Source organism: Stegodyphus dumicola, chromosome 4, assembly GCF_044657685.1.
Source record: "Stegodyphus dumicola isolate Sdum_Otavi_A_Nest chromosome 4, ASM4465768v1".
NCBI lineage: Eukaryota > Metazoa > Arthropoda > Arachnida > Araneae > Eresidae > Stegodyphus > Stegodyphus dumicola.
This window is the reverse complement of record NC_140771.1, coordinates 241,776,864-241,796,155: the sequence shown is the minus strand read 5'-3', so window position 1 is coordinate 241,796,155 and position 19,292 is coordinate 241,776,864. Positions and strand designations below refer to the sequence as shown.

The 19,292-nt window shown below is 31.0% G+C and overlaps 1 protein-coding gene across 1 annotated transcript in view; it reads right to left on the bottom strand.

The window, feature by feature from the left end:
* The window catches only part of LOC118193461 (transformation/transcription domain-associated protein-like), a 313,501-nt gene that overhangs the window by 198,098 nt on the left and 96,111 nt on the right, over window positions 1-19,292 (bottom strand). Inside the window, exons 20-25 of the mRNA XM_085816144.1 lie at window positions 18,737-18,833; window positions 15,754-15,848; window positions 14,596-14,761; window positions 10,833-10,999; window positions 2,400-2,600; window positions 770-850 (exon numbers count right to left, since the gene is read on the bottom strand). Coding sequence (XP_085672270.1) covers window positions 770-850; window positions 2,400-2,600; window positions 10,833-10,999; window positions 14,596-14,761; window positions 15,754-15,848; window positions 18,737-18,833 — 807 coding nt within the window. The remainder of the gene's footprint in view (window positions 1-769; window positions 851-2,399; window positions 2,601-10,832; window positions 11,000-14,595; window positions 14,762-15,753; window positions 15,849-18,736; window positions 18,834-19,292) is intronic.

Here is a 19,292-nt window from a genome sequence, read left to right as displayed (position 1 = left end):
GTTTCTGTTCATCCAAGATGGGACAAAGCATGGCCTTCTAGTACTATGAATTATAAGTTTTGTACCTGTGCAATACTATCAAACTACAAGAAAAATAATACACCATACTGGGATGAATATAAGATTGTGTTGCCTCTTAAGAAACCATATGTGAATAGCATATTCGCAATATAAATACACCATTCAGACTACATGTTGTCATTTAATTTATTACTTATCCTTTCATTAAAAGAAAACACTTTCACATATTTTTACCTTCCAATTGCTTCTATTTATTAAGATCAACTATCTACCTTATTTTCTTTCTTGTAACACATCATAAACAAATGAAGTTCAAATAAGTAAAGTCATTAAAGTGAATTATTATTATTTTCATTATTATTTAATACCTTAGAAAATCCACGTAATCTTATATGTAAGGCCATTTTATGTATAGGCCAATAAAGTAATTAAAATTCTACTCAATTTTTTAAATTTTTTATCTTGCAGGGGTGGAAATCATAATCTTTCTTTACTTGGCTATTATGGATACTTACACCCAGTAAACACACTGCCAGAAAAATTCAAAAAAACTATGTAGCCATGCTAAGACTATTGATATTCAGAACTACTGAGTCTGAGACTATTTTAAATTAATCAAGTTTCCATAGAAAAATAATATACAATAGAAAAGTAAAGAAAACCTTTCAGAATAATAAAAAGTAATTCAGATTTTTTTTAAATCTGCTTTTAAGATGTTCTTGTACTCTATCAAAACTACAGCACTCACTTTCTTAACTGGAAGAGATACAAAACCATCATAGTCATCAAAAAAGATAGCAATGCTTGGACCATTTGTCTCATGTTCCACCTAAAAAAAAATTTATCTCATTAAACTAACTAAATAGTTATATATTTTAAATATGGCTAAATATATAAATAGTTATGTATTTTAAATACGCCTTGGTTTTATAAATTTGAATTAAATTAAAAGAAGATTTATCTGGAAGACTTTTGAAGGATTTTAAATTCAAACAGTCTCTGAACTCCCATTATTGTGATGATTTCTGTGCATATGCTCATTAAATTACTTCAGTTTATGTGATAAATCTTTCTTTGTACGACCTGTTTGTGAAATACTATCAGAATTCTTTATTTTCATATTCAGTACCCTAAACAAAGATTATTATTCATTATAAGAAGTGGTGATCAAAAATTAAAATTCAATAATGTTTTTTGATATAAGCAAAAGGTTATTAAAATCTTAAATTTGAAAATGATTATCAACCAGAACTAAGGTATGCTGAATCAGCTTTTCAAATAGGACTTAGCTACTCTGGCTTTATTTGCTGATTTGAATGGAAAGGTTATCAGATCTAAATATTTTTCATCATTAAGGGAAAAGTTTAAAGGATGGTAAGATTATCTAACAGAAACTCCCCCCCCCCTCAAAAATTTCATAAAATTAATTTTTGTTCACTTAAAAATTCTTCAGAAATCTAACATTATTATATTTGAAAAATAAAATTTAATCATTCTTTTACTGAGTTTGACTGAAGAAGAAAACTGTTTTTACCAAAAGAATATTACATTTTTTCCCTCTTTCACAATACACAAAAATATGGACAACGAAGAATTTTGGAAAAATCGTAAAAGACAAAACTTTTCAAAATCTGGTAATCTCTATGTCTAACCAAGCTATTAAAATGGCTTTTCCCCACTACTTTTGTTTTTACTATTATTCACTTTTTTTTTTAACAAACCATCATATCTTTCGTCAGAAAACCACTTTTTGCTTTCTTAGTATCCATAATATTAAATAATTTGGAATTAAAATGTTCAAGCATACCAGTCATTATTAAATATTTTATAAAATATGAGAGGGTAGCGAAAAAACGTCTAGATGTAAAGAAATGAGAACTACTACTGAAATCACGTGTTGATAGAAGCCAAGCAGTTGCGCAAACTGAACGAATTTTTGTAAAGTTAGGAACTTTTATCACATTTACCATTACAAGTTGGGAATTATGTAAACAAACCGATTAATTTGATAAATTTTCAAAAATTTATCATATTTATCAAACTTAGTGGTGATTATGCATAATTACCGGTTATTATATATAATCACCAGATTAATCACATTTACCGTGACATATATATATATTTAGATAGAGACACATACACATATGAAGCAATAATTTCTGACACTATTACATTTAACAACATGAAATTACATTTACAGAGAATCTGCATTAATTATAGAAACAATTCTTACTTCAAGTGTAAGGTAAATTCTAGATTACCAAAATGCCTTACAAGCACAAAATATAATATAGAAAATGACTCAGTGAATAGCATTTATCTTATGATACTGTGCTTTTAAATTCATTACTTAAAGTTACTAACTGAGAGCAATTTACCTTTTGGGGTTTCATGAGGTATGTTCTGTTCTCTTTTCCAATTTTACCCAATATCCTAAATGCAATCTGGTTGATGTCATTAGCAGAACTTCTTAGAGCATTGTATATACCTTGCATCAATTCGTCTTTCACAGGCAAAATGCATTCATAAAGATAATCTGCTTCTAAATTATCTACAAATGCTTCAAGTGTTTGCATTGCCTGAAAAAAATTATCAAAAATTATTATAATATTACATAACAGAGTTTTTGCATATTAAATAGAAAATATTCTCTTTAATTACTGAAAATAAATAATAGGATTTCATTTTATGGTTAAAATTTTCAAAAACCTGAGCTCATGTTTATATTAGCTACTCAATTGTAATTCAGAATGCTTTCTTAATTTAACCCTTTGCGGTCGTATGTCCACTCTCAGCCACCAAAGCCTTTTTACTGTTCCGGTCGTATGTCTGCTCTCAGCCACCACAGCCTTTTTACCTTTCCGGTCATATCTCTGCTCTCAGCCATCACAGCCTTTTTACCATTCCGGTCATATGTCTGCTCTCAGCCACCACAGCAAGGAACTATATGAATCGTATACTGTATGCATTCATGTATCAATTTACACTTTTCAACTCAATGCCTAAAGAACTCAATGCCTTACGAACCTCAATGCCTAAAGAACCTATTCACAAACCAATACCGTGCTCCATTGATTGGAGATAACGTAATCTAATTTAAACAAAAGTTGTGACCCAGCGCTTGCCATGCAAGACGCAGTGGTGAGTCAGTCGTCTTTTGAACGTAATGAAATCGACAACATTCGATGATACCTTGTAGAATACCAAAGAATATTTTATAAATTGTATTTAACAGTAATTAGACATTCTCTCTTCTTAAAATATTCCAAAATAATTCCCCAAAATGGCAAAAAGAAAGTTACCGCAAGAAGTGTTCGGTGAAACTGACAATAGTGATGAAGAGTTTTATTTTGGCCTCTTGAATACTGACTCTGATAGAGAAAGTGATAACGATTGCAGTGACTCTGATAGTGACATAGTTCCCATGAAGCAACGAGTAAGGCAGTTAACAATATCCAGCGACAGTGAAACAGAAGAAACTGATGAAAATGAGAATAGTAAATGTAAAGGAATTTACTACTTGCAAAGACGTTACATACACAGATCAGCCACAATCAAAAACTAATTTTTGAACGGGATCGAAGAAAAAGAATTATAAAACATAATTTTTATACAAAAACATATTACTAGATGAGTGTATTGAATAAAGATATATCTAAAGTTCACAAAAGAATTACTAAATCTTGTTTATTCATCTTAAACTTGCGCGTTATGTATCCTTGCTATATCGACGGAAATTAATTCCAACCAGTACGATACCCATCTCCAAATTTAATCCGACTGCAAAGGGTTAATATATATTATTAGGCCACTTTTAAATATTTTATTCACATATGTAATGATATTTCCAATAACAACATAGATGCATGGTGATGTATGCCGATTCATGAAAAACTAGATTGCCGTAGCAATCTGAATACTTTTTATTCATGATAAAACATTTTTGACACAGACACAGCTAAACAGCAGCAAAAAAGCACATTTTTATCTGAATACTTACATTAATATCTGGTTGTAATGAAAGTTCCCCCCCCCCCACACACAAAAAAAAAAAAAAGTTGGGGGGGGGAAACATGAAAGCAGTGCCTTCAGTGCACATAGTAATCACCATCCAAATGTATGATTATTTGCCAATGTTTGTATGCGAACACGAGATACATGGTTTCGACATGTATCTCGACTTAAATATGTTTTAAGTTTTTCAAAACTTCAAATTGAAAATGTAATGCAAAATTATACTTTTTGCCATTTCTTAGCCAAATTCCTGTGCCATACAGTTGTCCCTTCAGGTTAGTAGTACACAAATGTAGTAGAGATAAAATAGTTACTGTTTGATACAGATAAGATAATAGATTCATATAGACACTAAAATGATATTCCTTATCCAAACCTAATACAATTCTATAATTTGCATAACTCTGTGGTAATGATTTTGCTCAGAAACTTACATCAAATAGATACAAAATCAATAAAATGATTAGAAAAAAGTTTCTTAGTAAACTACAGCAATAGTACAAACCTGCGTGATTTTCGATAAAGTAAGTCATACGAAAACATTTCTGACAAAATTTATGGTAATGATACAATATGCAATCTACTGCTTTTAGATAATTATTTATTTTTAGGATTGCATGTTTGTTATTTTAATAATCATTAATACCTATTAAATCCAACAATTTGTGACAATGTTCGGACTGTGTGTAAAGGCCCTGGGATTAAAGAGCTAGAAGAAATTAAGTTAATTGCGAAACCAGTTATATTCTCGTCGGAGCCGACATAATGGAAAGGTTGTTAACTGGAAATAGAAAAATTTTGTCTTTGGGTTTCGTTGCTGTAGAAACTAGTTTAGAATGGTAAGATGTCAGTAGAGGAAGCTCCTAATGAAAACTTAGCAATGGCGGTGACATCAATGTTTATAAATGAAGCTGAAGTTTCAAGTCTACAGAGATTGGATTTAATAGGTATTAATGATCCTGTAGAAAAGAAATCTAAACATGAGATTGATCTTTAGACCAAAGAACATTTTTTAGAAACTGTTACAGTAAATAATGATGGTTGGTATGAAATTTGCTTACCTTGGGCTGATGATAAGTCACCTTTACCTGCTAATTTTAGTTTAGCTAAAAAGAGGCTAAGTACACTACTTCGAAACTTTTAGCTATGAATTTGTATCAACAATACGAAAATGTATTTTCAAGTTGGATTGATGAAGGCATCATAGAAATTGTGCCCACTTCTGAAGTGAACTCTTATGGTATGTCACATTCTTGCCACTAGGTGGCGGGCATCTCTTCCTTTACTTTTGCTGTAATTAAGTTTCGAGAACCAGTCGAGATTGGAACCGCTTTGAGGAGCGTAAAGACTCAGAGTTAAAAATGTACTGTCTTAAAATAATTATCACTTACCTTGTAAATAGTGTATATTAGCGTTTTCTTTGAATAAATAATTAAAAGACAAGATGGCTTGTTAGCAGTAATAGAAACTCTTACTGAAAACGTGATTATTAAAAGCCTGGCGTCGTGAACACTGAAGATGCAGCAGGTAAGGAATTTTACATTAATTTTATTGTAAATAGAAGAACCTGATGCAACATGGTAATTACTTACCTCATTGCCCTGTCCTGAAGGCAAGCAGCAGTACCACACCTATTGATCCAGTGCTTGATGCTTCAGCGAGGTTGACAAACCATCCTTCTCTAAACTAATGCTTCCAGTGCGGTCCTAATTTGATCAAACTTATTCCAGATGTCCTACTGCGATTCAGAGAGCGACAATATGGAGTCATAGCGAACATTAGAAAAGCTTTTCTACAAATAAGTATTCGAAAAGAGGATAGAGACTTCCTGCGATTTTTATGGTGGGAAAACATGGAAGAGAGAAAGCTCAGAGTTTTTCAACATGCCAGACTTCTTTTCGGTGCAAAATGTAGCCCTTTCCTTCTGGCCTCAGTTATAGAGCACCACATTGAAAACAGTGAAGATTTTGAGGTTGCTTTTAAAAAGAGACTGTTGCAAAGTTTCTATGTCAACAATGTCATGACTAGTGTTGACACTAAACAACAGTTGCAAAAGTTTGTTTCCTATTCTAAGATATTGATGTCCAAAAACGGTTTTGATCTAAGGAGATCGGAATATTCTGGTGAGTTCGAAGGAATCAACGATAAGAAAGAAACAAAAGTATTAGGTCTGCTTTGGAATAAAGAACTGTACACTCTGAAAATCAATATGGGATGGTTAAATGACTTTAATTTCGAAAAGATAACAAAATGAAGCATGTTATCTGTGGTTCATAAGGTATTCGTTCCTTTTGATTTTTTCTCCTCGGTTATGGTCTGTCCAAAGATAATGTTACAAAAGGCATGGAAGAAAAGTTTCAGTTGGGACGAGGAGTTGACTGGCAAACTTTGTAAAGATTTCTTACAATGGCTTGAAGAATTAAAATGCTTAAGTGAGATTGAAATTCCCAGATTTATTCAAGTCACTTCAGAAAATTTAAGTAAGTGTGCTCTTCAAGTAAGTGCTGCTATTTTGGATTAAAAATTGATAGAGCAAAAACAAATTGAAAAGGATAAGCTGGATTATGATCTTCAATTTGTTTTTGCTCTAACAATTTTCAATCCGAAATAGCAGTTGCTAGTAAACCTTGAACAAATTCAGGATCCTTTTTGTATTCTGCACTGTTTAAAATAATTTCTTTTAAACCTGCTATTGTAATGGTTGGTGGTAAACATTCACAGATTTCATCCACAACTTGTTTCAAATCTTCTTTTTTAAAACCTTTTATCACTTGAAACATCTTTAAATATGAAAATAGTCCTGTCACGGATGGCAGAAATGTTGAAGCTTACAAGAAAAAAGTATCACCGACTTTTTCTGCTTTCAGTACTTAAAATCATAAATTGCACGAAGTAGCCTTTAATTGAAGACTCGCATCATAGATTTAAAAATAGTCTCTATCATTAAAACACTATAATTGCGGTGATTATTTAAACAATAGAATCAGTTTCAACGAAAACAAACTTTATTATTCCGAAAGATATCAATGACGCTCCTCGCGTTGTTACATCGCTCTCAAACTTGAATATCTCGTACTGTTGCCATACACAAATTGCTAAATTATGCTAACAAAATAAGTAATGGATTATTAACAGGTAGCTTTTATATTCAAACAGTGATAAAACGGCGGGGAAAGAAAATTATTAAAATAACAAACACACAATCTAAAAAATAAATAATTAGCTAAAAGTAGTAGATTGCATATTGTATCATTACCATAAGTTTTGTCAGAAATGTTTTCGTATGACTTACTTTATCGAAAATCACCCAGGCTTGTACTATTGCTGTAGCTTACTGAGAAACTTTTCCCATCATTTTATTGATTTTGTATCTATCTGATGTAAGAATTTAGAACAACAATTGAGTTAAAACTGTTTCTTCTTGCTGCAAAATCTTGAGTTGCTCCTTTAAGAGAGGCCCCTATCCCAAGAATGGAGATTTTGGCAGCCGTAATTGGTGCGAGATTGACAGATTCAGTAACTAAAGCCCTCAGATGGGAAAGAGTTAATAAACATTACTGGAGCAATTCCACAACAGTGCTCGCATTGATTAAAAGACATGAAAACTAGTCTGTTTTCATGCGAAAACGTGTTAAGATCAGAGAACTCAGTAAACCTTCAGCTTGGAAGCACATTTCTGGAGAAAGAAATCCCACTGATCTGCAATCCAGAGGCTGCAAGGCGAAATATCTAATTACATCAAGATGTTGGGAGGGGCCACACTGGATGAAAGATCCTACCGAATTCCTTAATTACATGGATTCATTTAACCACCATAGCTGTAATGAAGAAGAGATTGAAAGGGAGTTGAAAACTACTAGGAAGATGACAAATAATGAAACTGTTTGTGAAAATAATTGGTACTACAGGCATTTTTCTAATTATGACAGAATCGTACATATGGTCGCCTGGATTCTGCATTTTAAGCATAATTGTACAAAGCAGGAGATACAGAGAATTGAATGCAACAGAATTTCGTGAAGCAGAGTTAAAGATGTTATGTATGATTCAAAAGGAATCCCTTGATTTGGAACATGATAGACTGAAAACACTTCAGGTATTTAAAGATGATAGTGACATCTATCATGTAAAAACTAAGATTATTTACAGGAAGGATAGTGAAGATTTTCTGAAACAGGTCGTCCTTTCTTCAAAACACGAAGTTGTGAAAAGACTTATTTTCTCTGTTCATGTGAAGAATTGTCACACAGGTGGTCAGATACTTTTGAATCTGCTTAGAGAAAAATATTGGATTCTTAATGGAAGAAAGACTGTGAAAAACATTGTGGCTAATTGCACAATCTGTAAAAGATATAGTTCAAGGAACATGGAAACAATATGCGCAACCCTTCCTGAAAATCGTGTTAAAGATTCTGCGGTATTTCAAATTACAGGGGCTGACATGGCTGGTCCTCTGTTTTTAAAAGAAAGTAGAAAGACTTAGGTGTTAGTATTCACTTGCGCAGCGTACAGAGCAGTACATTTTGAGCTAATTACTGCCCCTTCCACAGACGCCTTTTTAATGGCATTTAGAAGATTTATAGCTCGCAGAGGAAGATGAACTATTACATACTGTGACAATGGACCTAATTTTGTTGCAGCAGTCAATTCATTAAAACAACTAGATTGGAAACGCATACAGAAACATGGAGTCGTCAATTTGATTGACTGGAAGTTTAACCCACCGACTGCCGCATGGTGGGGCAGTTGGTGGGAGCGACTAATAAGAATACTGAAAGATCTCTTAAAAATAGTGTTAGGAAAGGCTCATCTACATTATGAAGAAATGGCAACTGCTCTGGCCGACTGTGAGAGTGTAATCAACTCAAGATCTCTGACTTATATCTCTGAAGGAGATGTGATAAAGCCCATTTTTCCATCGATGTTTCTTCAAGACATTCATGAATGCAGTGTTCCAGATATTGAGGCTATGAAACAAAATTCTTTGTCCAAGAGACTCAAATACAGACAAATCATAGTTAAAGAATTGAGGAACCAATTTCCGTCAGAATATTTAGGTACTCTCATTCAATGAGGGAACAATAAAAAACTAAGATATTGTTTTAGTGGAAGCTGATAACAAAAAGAGAATTAACTGGCCTTTAGGTCATATTACTGAGCTTGTTCCAAGTAAAGATGGTAATGTGCGGCTTGTAAAAGTGCAGGCTTTACACCAAGAACTTTTTCTTCCTATTCAGAGAATATATCCTCTTGAGATAGCATCTCCTATTGACTGTCCTAAGCCTGTGGAATCCAATGGTTTGACCAAGTTCTCAAAGCAGCCTGTTAAACAGGATAATGGTGTGTTTGACAACAAGTTAAAATTTAGTAGGACTGGTAGAAAAATTAAGATTCCAGAGAAACTGGACTTATAATTTAAATAAGTGCTGTAGTGAAATACTTTTTTATTGGTTGTTATTATTATTTCTTATACTTAAGTGTATTTCTGTGTTTTATTTATTTAGTATATTCATGGTAATTTTATACTTCGATTATGGTTTATAATCAAAAGGTGGGAGGATGTTAATAATCCATTACTTATTTTGTTAGCATAATTTAGCAATTTGTGTATGGCAACAGTATAAGATATTCAAGTTTGAGAATGATGTAACAACGCGAGGAGCGTCATTGATTTCTTTCGTGATGATAAATTTTGTTTTCATTGAAACTGATTCTGTTGTTTAAATAATCACCACAGTTATAGTGTTTTAATGATAGAGACTATTTTTAAATCTAAGATGCGAGTCTTTAATTAAAGGCTACTTCGTGCTAAAGTAAGATTTATGATTTTAAGTACTGAAAGCTGAAAAAGGTCGGTGATACTTTTTTCTTGTAAACTTTAACACTACCAAAATTTTTACTTTATGAAGCTATTATTACTGCATGCCTCAATTACCATGAGTGATAAATGGTTTTATCAACAGCTGAGCCAATTAGGGTATGACATCAAACAGTAAAAGAACTTGCCAATCCTGCAGATGGTGCTAAGAATTTAAACAGTTGAATCATGCAGGGGGGTTTTGAAGCTAATGATTCTACATATCACATAGGAAATGCTTCGTTGTTACTACTGAAATGTTAAATCGACATGATGAGGCAGACGTCATGTATCCTGTAGTATGGGATGTATGCCGCTGAAGTACAGTGGACATCCTTTAATAAAGGTGATGACTATTTTTTAGTCATGCTATGTGACATTTGTAATATATATGGCTGAGAAATTCATAACAACAGGTTATTATGGTTATTCCTGCTTTTCTTTTGTAAAATTGGAAGGAATTTAAATTTAATAAGCTGTTAAATTAATTAATGGAATCATTTTCCTTTATACATTTTTAATAATTTGTATCATTTTTTCAATTTTAAAAATAGCATTTTGGTAGCTTCATTTAAGAAATAAATTAACTAACTAAAAGCGATAGATCACATCAGCAATTAACTAAAAGCGACAGATACATCATTAGCAAATTTATTGTAACTGTTATAAAAAAAACTACTATGAAAAGGAAGATAAAACCTTTATTAAAACAAAATTATCCTTATTGATTTGTATGCGCTTGAGAAACTAAATGCACAAAAAAATCTGCACTTTTTTTTTTTTTTTTAAAGCAGAAAAGAAGAAAAAGAAGACAACCAAATCATTACAGTTAATCATCTTCATAAATCAAATAAAAAGTAATCTCATAATCTGGAAGCTAAACTTTTTCCCAGATAGATCATGAATTATGATAATAAGCTAAAACAAAAGATGCATTTACCTGCAAAATTAAATTTTGTGGTCCACTGAGGGCAGATACTATAGGTCTCATTATTAGTGACACATAAGGTATCAGAGCCTTGAATGGAACAGGAATGCTAAGGCACAATTCAAGAACTTGATATACGAACTTCTCGTTTTTGGGAACAGTTTGCCAAGAGTTAAAATCTGTATGGAAAGACATCACTTTTATTCAACCAATAAGATACATATTGAAATGAAATGAGGAGAAAATTTACACTTAAATGATATAATAAACTCAAAGACAAAAATGTTTCTTGCATACATAAATCTTAACTATCTCTCGACATACACTTAATGCACACAGATGTATATAAAAGGACACACACAACAATCACATGAATTATTGTTGTTAAAAAAAATATTTAAAATACTTATTTTGAATAACTTTTATATATATGATAATGCATATAAAGGTAAGTAAGCAAGTAAATATGAATAAAGCACAGAAAATAAATAAAATGCTTTCACAGAAGACAGAGTGTAGGAATTGTTCACATTTACAACATTCAGAACCTTTTCTTTTTTACTTTAATTTTTTTCTATGAGCCCCTTCTATTATTTGTACAATTACATAAGACTCTCAAGGAATAAAAATGAATAAAACTGGTGAATTAAAATAGAGCAAATTTTATGATTTTGTATACTAGTTTTCATTGTTTGTTTTCACAAAGTTTGCATTGTTTTAATATGATCAAAGGCAAAAGTGTTGGGGAGATATTTTTCTCAAGTACGGAAATAAAACTCACTAATAAGAATATTCAACTTAGTGGGTATTCACTAAATTAATTATTAATTATTCACTAATTTAATTGCATATTCTGAATCAAAGATTGTATTTCAAGTAAGACAGAACAACCAATTTCTTACTGCTTCTTAATTAGCAATTTGAATAATTTAAACTCCATCTTGCTAAGCAGCTTTTTTAGTCTTGATTCTTACTTGAGAAGAAGACGAAACACTTTTGAATCTATTGATAATTGTTAATTGATCAAAAATTAGTTTGTTTCCCTTTAAAAAGTCAGCTAATTTCTGGTCAATGACAATAATTACTTTGTTTGTTGCACTTTCGCTTTTAATTATTCCATTTTAATAATTAAATTTTAAATACGCTAATGTGTAAATTCATTTCAACAGAATTCTAACTCAACTACTTTATTTTCAAAGGAGATAATATATTCAATAATCTACAAGTAAATAAATTATTATTTTATTATGCTGAAACTTTAGCGCAAGTACAATCAAGTCTTTAATCCGGCCTCATCGGGACTTCGGCGATTCCGGATTATAGATCATCAGTTTAAATCTGGTAAAATGGCATGCAGAAATTATAAAATTAAAAATATGAAACCGTAATTTATGAAATAAAGAGCAATTATGATCTAAAGGGTATCAAAATTTACAAAAAAAAAAAAAGCTTAATATTTATTTGTTTACTTATTTCTTTCAACGCGCGCATGCGTAAAGCATACATTACGCATAGTCGAAATTAGAAAATTGCAACCAAAAAACTATTTGATGTGTACTCGTGATATTTATAATGACAAGCAATTTGATTTAAGTCATATCAAAGACGGAATACATCGAGATGAAATACTACATTTAGTAAAGAATTATAAGAGGAATAAAATAAAAACATCTGCCCTGAAGATAAGGATAGTGCTGGCAGATCAACTTGCAGTTAATTGCACGCCGCAACGTCCCCCCCCCCACAGAGTAGCATGAAATTGATAAACAGATTTCGGAATGGTTAGAGAAACAAAGGATATGCCTTTATCCATTTTTTGTAGCAATTCCACTTTTTGTTTAATAGACTTCGAAACATACTTTTGCTTTGTAGATCCTTTACATATTAGTAAATGTATATCGGAAATTCTATTTGACATAATCGAAAGTTCAAGCTTACTTTTATAAAATTGCTCTAACAATCTGCAAAAAATAATAAGCCAGATCCAATTCGAAGATTAAGGAACAATGCAATCTGCAACATTAACTGAATTAGATAATTTTAGCTTAGCTTATACCGTCCGTTATATATTAAACGCACATGCGTAAATGTATTATGCGCATGCGCACATGCATATTCACAGCCGTAAAGGTCTTACGCGCAGGCGTCAACACGGCACATGCGCAGAAAGTTTGTAGCTTTGAGGTCCGGATTATGGGTGTCCGGATTAACGACATTTGACTGTATTAGGTATATATCAAAAGTATCAAAATGTTTTATTTTAAAACATAATTATTTTAATTTTATTTCCAGGCGAAGATTTAATAACTGATAAGAAATTTAAAACCTAATCCACAAAGACACGAAATAAATAAAATTCAAAATTCCTAATAATAAATATGTCAAAAATTAACCGATAGTACTAAACGAAAAGAATATATACATATATATACACACATATAGTTAGGTTAGATTAAATTAATTAAACATGGCACATGAGGGCTTTATGTCTAAGGATGTCTTGTGAAGGACATTCTAAGAGAAACTGGCTCATAATACATACAGCGTAAACATAGATACACATAGGTTACATAGAGGGTAAACCATGGGAACCAATCATACAGTCAACCTGCTCATATGGGATCAAACTCAGGTTGACCTCCCATTACTCAGCGAGCCTGGCCCATGGTGGGGCAAAAGCCCAATAGATTAAAGGCTAATAAAAGAAATCATAGTCATGATTGTACAAGTGAGAAATACCAACTGGAATAGAATTTCCCAAATATCTTTATAAAACTCAACATTTTCATGAATTTAATATTATAAATTAAATACCATTTGATGGATATAACTTTAGAGTATCCATAGTAAAATTATCATAAAAAAATCTGTAACTTCTATTAAAACTCCTATTTTGCAATCTACATATAAATAACTTGAAAACTCAGTGAAATATGAATTTTTTAAAGTTAATTCATTTGTAGATTGCCTAGTGCAGGGTTTTTTAAACTTTCTTCACTCGCAACCCTTTTTATCACTGAGATTTCTTCGCGACCCCCAGGACCCTGTAATATTTACAAAAATTTGGTGGGATCCCATAATTATTCCACAAATCCAACACACATGTGAGTGAAACTGTCAATTTTTTCACTTCTACTGTAATATACTGTTGCAGTTTTAGGTCATTAACTTTAATTTCTAATTTTAAGAACAATGTGAAAATTTTAAATAAGTAACAGACAAAATGACAGCGTGATGTGCAAAGCAAGGAAAATGAACATCTATATTACAAAAATAATGCGTCTAAATGTTTTTGTTTTTTTCTTTGTCTGTATTGTCTTATCTTTATCTATTTTCAGATACATTGTATAAAAATATTTATACAATATTAATTGTAATAATAAAATATTATTACAATTTGGCAATTGTAAAATTATTATAATAAGTGAAAGAAACATCAAAACTGCTAAAATTTTTGGCGGCCGACAGTTTACGGAACCCTGGCCTAGTAATTTTAAATAACTGTTTTCTTATATTCAAAAAGACATTCGAGCCCACCAGCGGCCGAGCAGTAAAGGCGCTGAACACTGGTAGTTTGGTCCAAGGTTCGAATCCCACGAATGGCCTGGCCGCATGGGCGTTTTCGTGGTTTTCCCAATGTGTAACGTGTATACAAGCTGGTTTCCCTTAGAAAATCCTTCACAAAGGCATCCCTCCCTTTAGGCAGATAGCCCTTGTGTGCTTTGCCATAATTCAATAATCCCAATCCAAAAAGGCATTCAAAAGGTGATATCACCTCGCAACATATATGGAAGGATAGGAACTAATTCTTCTGAAAGTATACTGAAATCCCCATTTCCAACAGATGTGAAAAGAGAATTCAGAAGCTTTAGATAATTGCCTGGTTCTAAAGCACGAAGAATACATTTTAGTGAATTTGTAACAATGGAACGCAGGAAAATCTGAAACAGAAAAATTACAATACATTACTCCATAGCAATATGATAATAATAACTTGGTGATCTATATATATATATCACAAAGTAACATAAGAGATTAAAATTACAGGGATATATGGCAAACAGAAAAACTGAATACAAAATAAAAATATGTAAGATAAAAAATATGTAATATTAAATACTAAATTTTAGTTGGAATAGTTAATTAACTCCCAGTTTTAATTTGATTATTTTCTCTTCTGTTCCCAAAGTAGTAACTGCTTGCAATAAATGGCGTAAACTGCATCATTTCAAAACTAATTCATGCCATATCATTCCTGGATGATAATGATAATAAAGCAGATACTTTACAATGCTTCAGCCAATAATAATTTTAAATTTGGGAACTGAAACTTTATTGCTGCGAATTTTGGCGATTTTTCGCCAAATTTGGCGGCAAAAATTAGTCGTGGCAATATCTCACCAATTTAGCAAGATAGCCCTTTATTCTATTAAACAGACTTGCCCCTGAATTCTTATTTTTCTGGAAAAGCTTTGCCTCTTCAGATTTTCATGTAACATTATACAAAATTTTTAATAATATTTTCATGACAATGCAGAATTGAATACTGTTTTAAATCAAAAATTGTTATTCTACATTCTCTTTGATAACAATTTATTGAAGTCAGAGTAATCAGTTGCTTGTTTCAACTTAGACAGCTAAACTATTTCCTAAACATTAATATAAGCTTGAATCTGTAAATGACCAAGCATACTGGGATACGTTGCTCTTCTAAGTGACTTTAACAGCAGCATTATACAAAAACAGATGTCAAGGGATCAGTTATGCTGTGAATTGAAAAACACTTTATATATGAATTCTAAACAAAACTAGTAATACTTTAAAATATTGCTATCTTACAATTATTAAGTTAACCATGAAAACAAACAAACATATTTCCATATTCTTAAACAAAAATTAATTTGTTATAAAAGAGAAAAACTGTACCAAATACCTGCAGTGTTTTCTCGTAGTCACTTGGAAACATTGCTATTGTCTTAAATATATCATCCAAGATTTGTAAATATATTTCAGATCTTTTACTGTTTTCTAAAATAAGAATTAAAAAATACATAATAAGAAACAATAATATATACTAGAAGAAATCTTAGAATATCAGGTTCATTATAGGTATGAAAAAGTTACACTGCCTTGAGAAAAAGGATAGAAATTTTACAAGATATACTGCCTATTCTATATCTTGGAAACAATTCAAGAAATTAAGAACAAGAAGTTAAAAATGACATATGATGTTTCTGATCTAGCAGAGCTGCTAACGTTTTTTTAGCTGCTGTGCAAAAGACCATATGTGACATGAGAAAACGGCTTTATCAAGCACATTGCACATATGTAATTAGACAATGTCTACAATATACGGCAACAAGCTTTAGTAGGGATTTAAATAAATAAATTTTTCTTTTTCCACTGTGATCAAGCTACTCTCAGTTAGATGACAGCATATAAAGTTGACAATCACCTGAGATACTTCTTTAAACAGCGAAATTCAGAAAACTGGATGAACTGATTGGATGTGTTCTTTATTACAACAATTACTACAACGACAGCAAAAAATAAGGCACAACATGTAATAATCTAAAATTTTGCAAAATAGATGTAATAATGGTGCAAAATTTGTGTCCCAGACTCACAACAGACTGTGCTGCTAGTGATGCCAATCCGGATTTTCCTAAGTGCCATTCATTACACTTTACATTCATTACTGTAAAAATCCAAACACTATTTCAATTCCTCACATTACCTCTATTAATCAAATAGGTGCATTTAGTCCTAACTTTACTTATTTACAAGCTGCTTGAATCTACATCACTGGCCCAACAGGCATTACCAAATCAATTCAGTACATTTCAGTAAGGATAGAAGCAACCCTGAGTAGAAGACTAGTGGTACACAAGGAAGTAATGATTCTTCCCTCCATGTTTTACAATGGAACACTTCTGTATTACATTCTTCAGCATTTTTTTAAAATGATGCAATGGATGTATCAAACACGAAAAAAACTTGTTTTTCTGAAAAGCTAGTTTGTAACCAAAAACATTTTGAACATGTTTGAAAGATTATTTTTGTGTGAAATACAACAAAGCACAAAGCAGAGTTAATTAGTTCAAAGGGGCTTTGTCCCTGAAGGACTATTGTTTTCGTTTTGCGATTTTGCGTTGAATCACTACAAACGGTGAATCACTTTTCAAACTGTTGCCACCAAACTTTAGAGTCCGGCATTACATTTGAAGAAATTAAATAATGAAAAATTTGCATAAAAGAATGTATATTTCTTGCATTGTGATAAAACAATGGTACATATAGCCATCAAATTTTGAATGACGTAATCCTCCTACGAATATGGGCATGTGGAAGATGAAATTTGAAATTTAGAATTTGTTTTATGATCAATTTAATATTTTGTAAAACTTTAACGAATTGTTTAGTAACAAACTCAATGATTTAAAAGCAAGCAATGGCAACACTCTACGGGGGGAAAAAAAACCTTTTTATCTCCAGCACGCGGAACAGTGTATCGGAAATTCTAAAGATATGCTCATTTTAAAATTATTTTGGGACATTGCTGTTGAACTGAATTTTATGGTTTAATTGCAAAGAACATGATTTTTAATAAATAAAGGTTACATACAAAACGTTAAAAAAATGCCCCTTTAAACGTAATTTAAAATCTGAAAAGAATATTTAATTGTTCTTGCTTGGCAACTTGTTTGTGGAATTGCCTGTTTTAACCTAATTACTTTTTTTCACCCTGAGAGCCATGACTTTTTTCTAGTTTTGCAACCTTTCAGACCAACTGCAACAAGTCTCTTTCTTTAAATTTTAACAATAATTACACATCCAGTTTTTTCTGATAAATCTGCAATAAGCTCACAAGCATTTTTTATTGATTTTTGAATGAAAGTTTAAAGTTATCTTTCTGTAAAAATTACTTTCAAAATTATCAGCTAAATAGCACAACAAATGAAACTGCCACTAAAATAATGTAGTTTAGTAGCTTTAACAGAGATTGTTTTTTTAAAGAAAATGACAAAAATGAATTAAGAGTTGTTTGCTTGGTTTTATTTTTCTACAAATTATAATACCTTCAAGAGTATCTTTAACTGCATGCAAATAAACACTTTTTATGTCTGACAATTACTTTTGAAGGTATCATAAAAATATGAGGAAATTAATACTTTTGGCCAAGTCTGTCTAATATATCATCACCTTTAGTATGCATGCTATTGTTAAAGATTATTATATTATATTGTTAAAGATTATCTACATTGCATAATATATAGCACCTATTGTTAAAACTACAGAACTAATAAATTTTATGATGATAGAGATAAAGACTTAGATGATTGTCATTTTTTAGGGGGGGGGACTTAATTGAAGAAATACAGCATTTTGTAAAACATAAATGTAGTATGTGATAAAATTTAAAGACATTATAGAGACTGTAAGAGTTAATTTAATGATTGATGACAGAAAAGAAAAATATGAATTAAAAATAATTCTTCTGATTTACAGAAACTAAAACAGATTTATGAAACTAAAATAAACTCTCTATGACAAAATACTATTTTGAAAATACTATTAACTGAATTTTAGATTAGTAATAATTTAAAATGCAAAGTTTAAATTAATAACTAATTATATATAAATGATCCCAACTTCATACACATGTTGTACTATATCAACTTTAGTGTATTTTAAGAGGTAAACTTCTGTGTTTGCTTACCATCAGAAAAATGTGAGAACTGAATGTATATATTTATCTCATATAAAGCTCTGAAAACTCAAGGTATAAATTAATAACAAACTAAGACTCAGTTCTGCTCATTTTTGACAGCTACATGAAATAAGGAAAAGGGTTAAAATAACAGACAAAATTTAAACTGTAAGAAAAAGTTATATAGCTTATTATTATTATTTACCTCCAATTTCTTCCACATCTTTTACAAGGAAATCCATCAACAGAAGAGCAAAAACAGATGAAACTGAATCATTTGCAAGAAAATATTTAACTAAAATCTGAAAGGAAAAAAAAAAAAAAAAAAAAGTAATTATTCAATTCTTTTTCCCAAAAAAATTAAGATTTCAAACAAAGAATCTTTCTAGATATAATAATTAAATTTGTAATTAAAATACATACATCACAATAGGTACAAATAAAAATCACAATGAAATCATTGCTTTTAATCATAAACTAAAATTCACTGATTTTCACAATAAATCAATATTCTACTTTATAGTGTCTTTCCTATATCTAATTTATGAGACAAAATTTGAATTTCCAAAACTGCATTAATGCTCAAATTTATTTAGATCTTACCACCATATATCTTGCTTTGACAGAAGCTATCTCAGTTTGACGATGTGGTTACCATATCCCAGTTATTTGTTAAAATTTTAAAGTGCCAAATGTACAAAAAGTAAAAACAGTGCCGCCTCAGGTAAAATGGAAATTAGGCAACTAAAGTATCTCCTCTG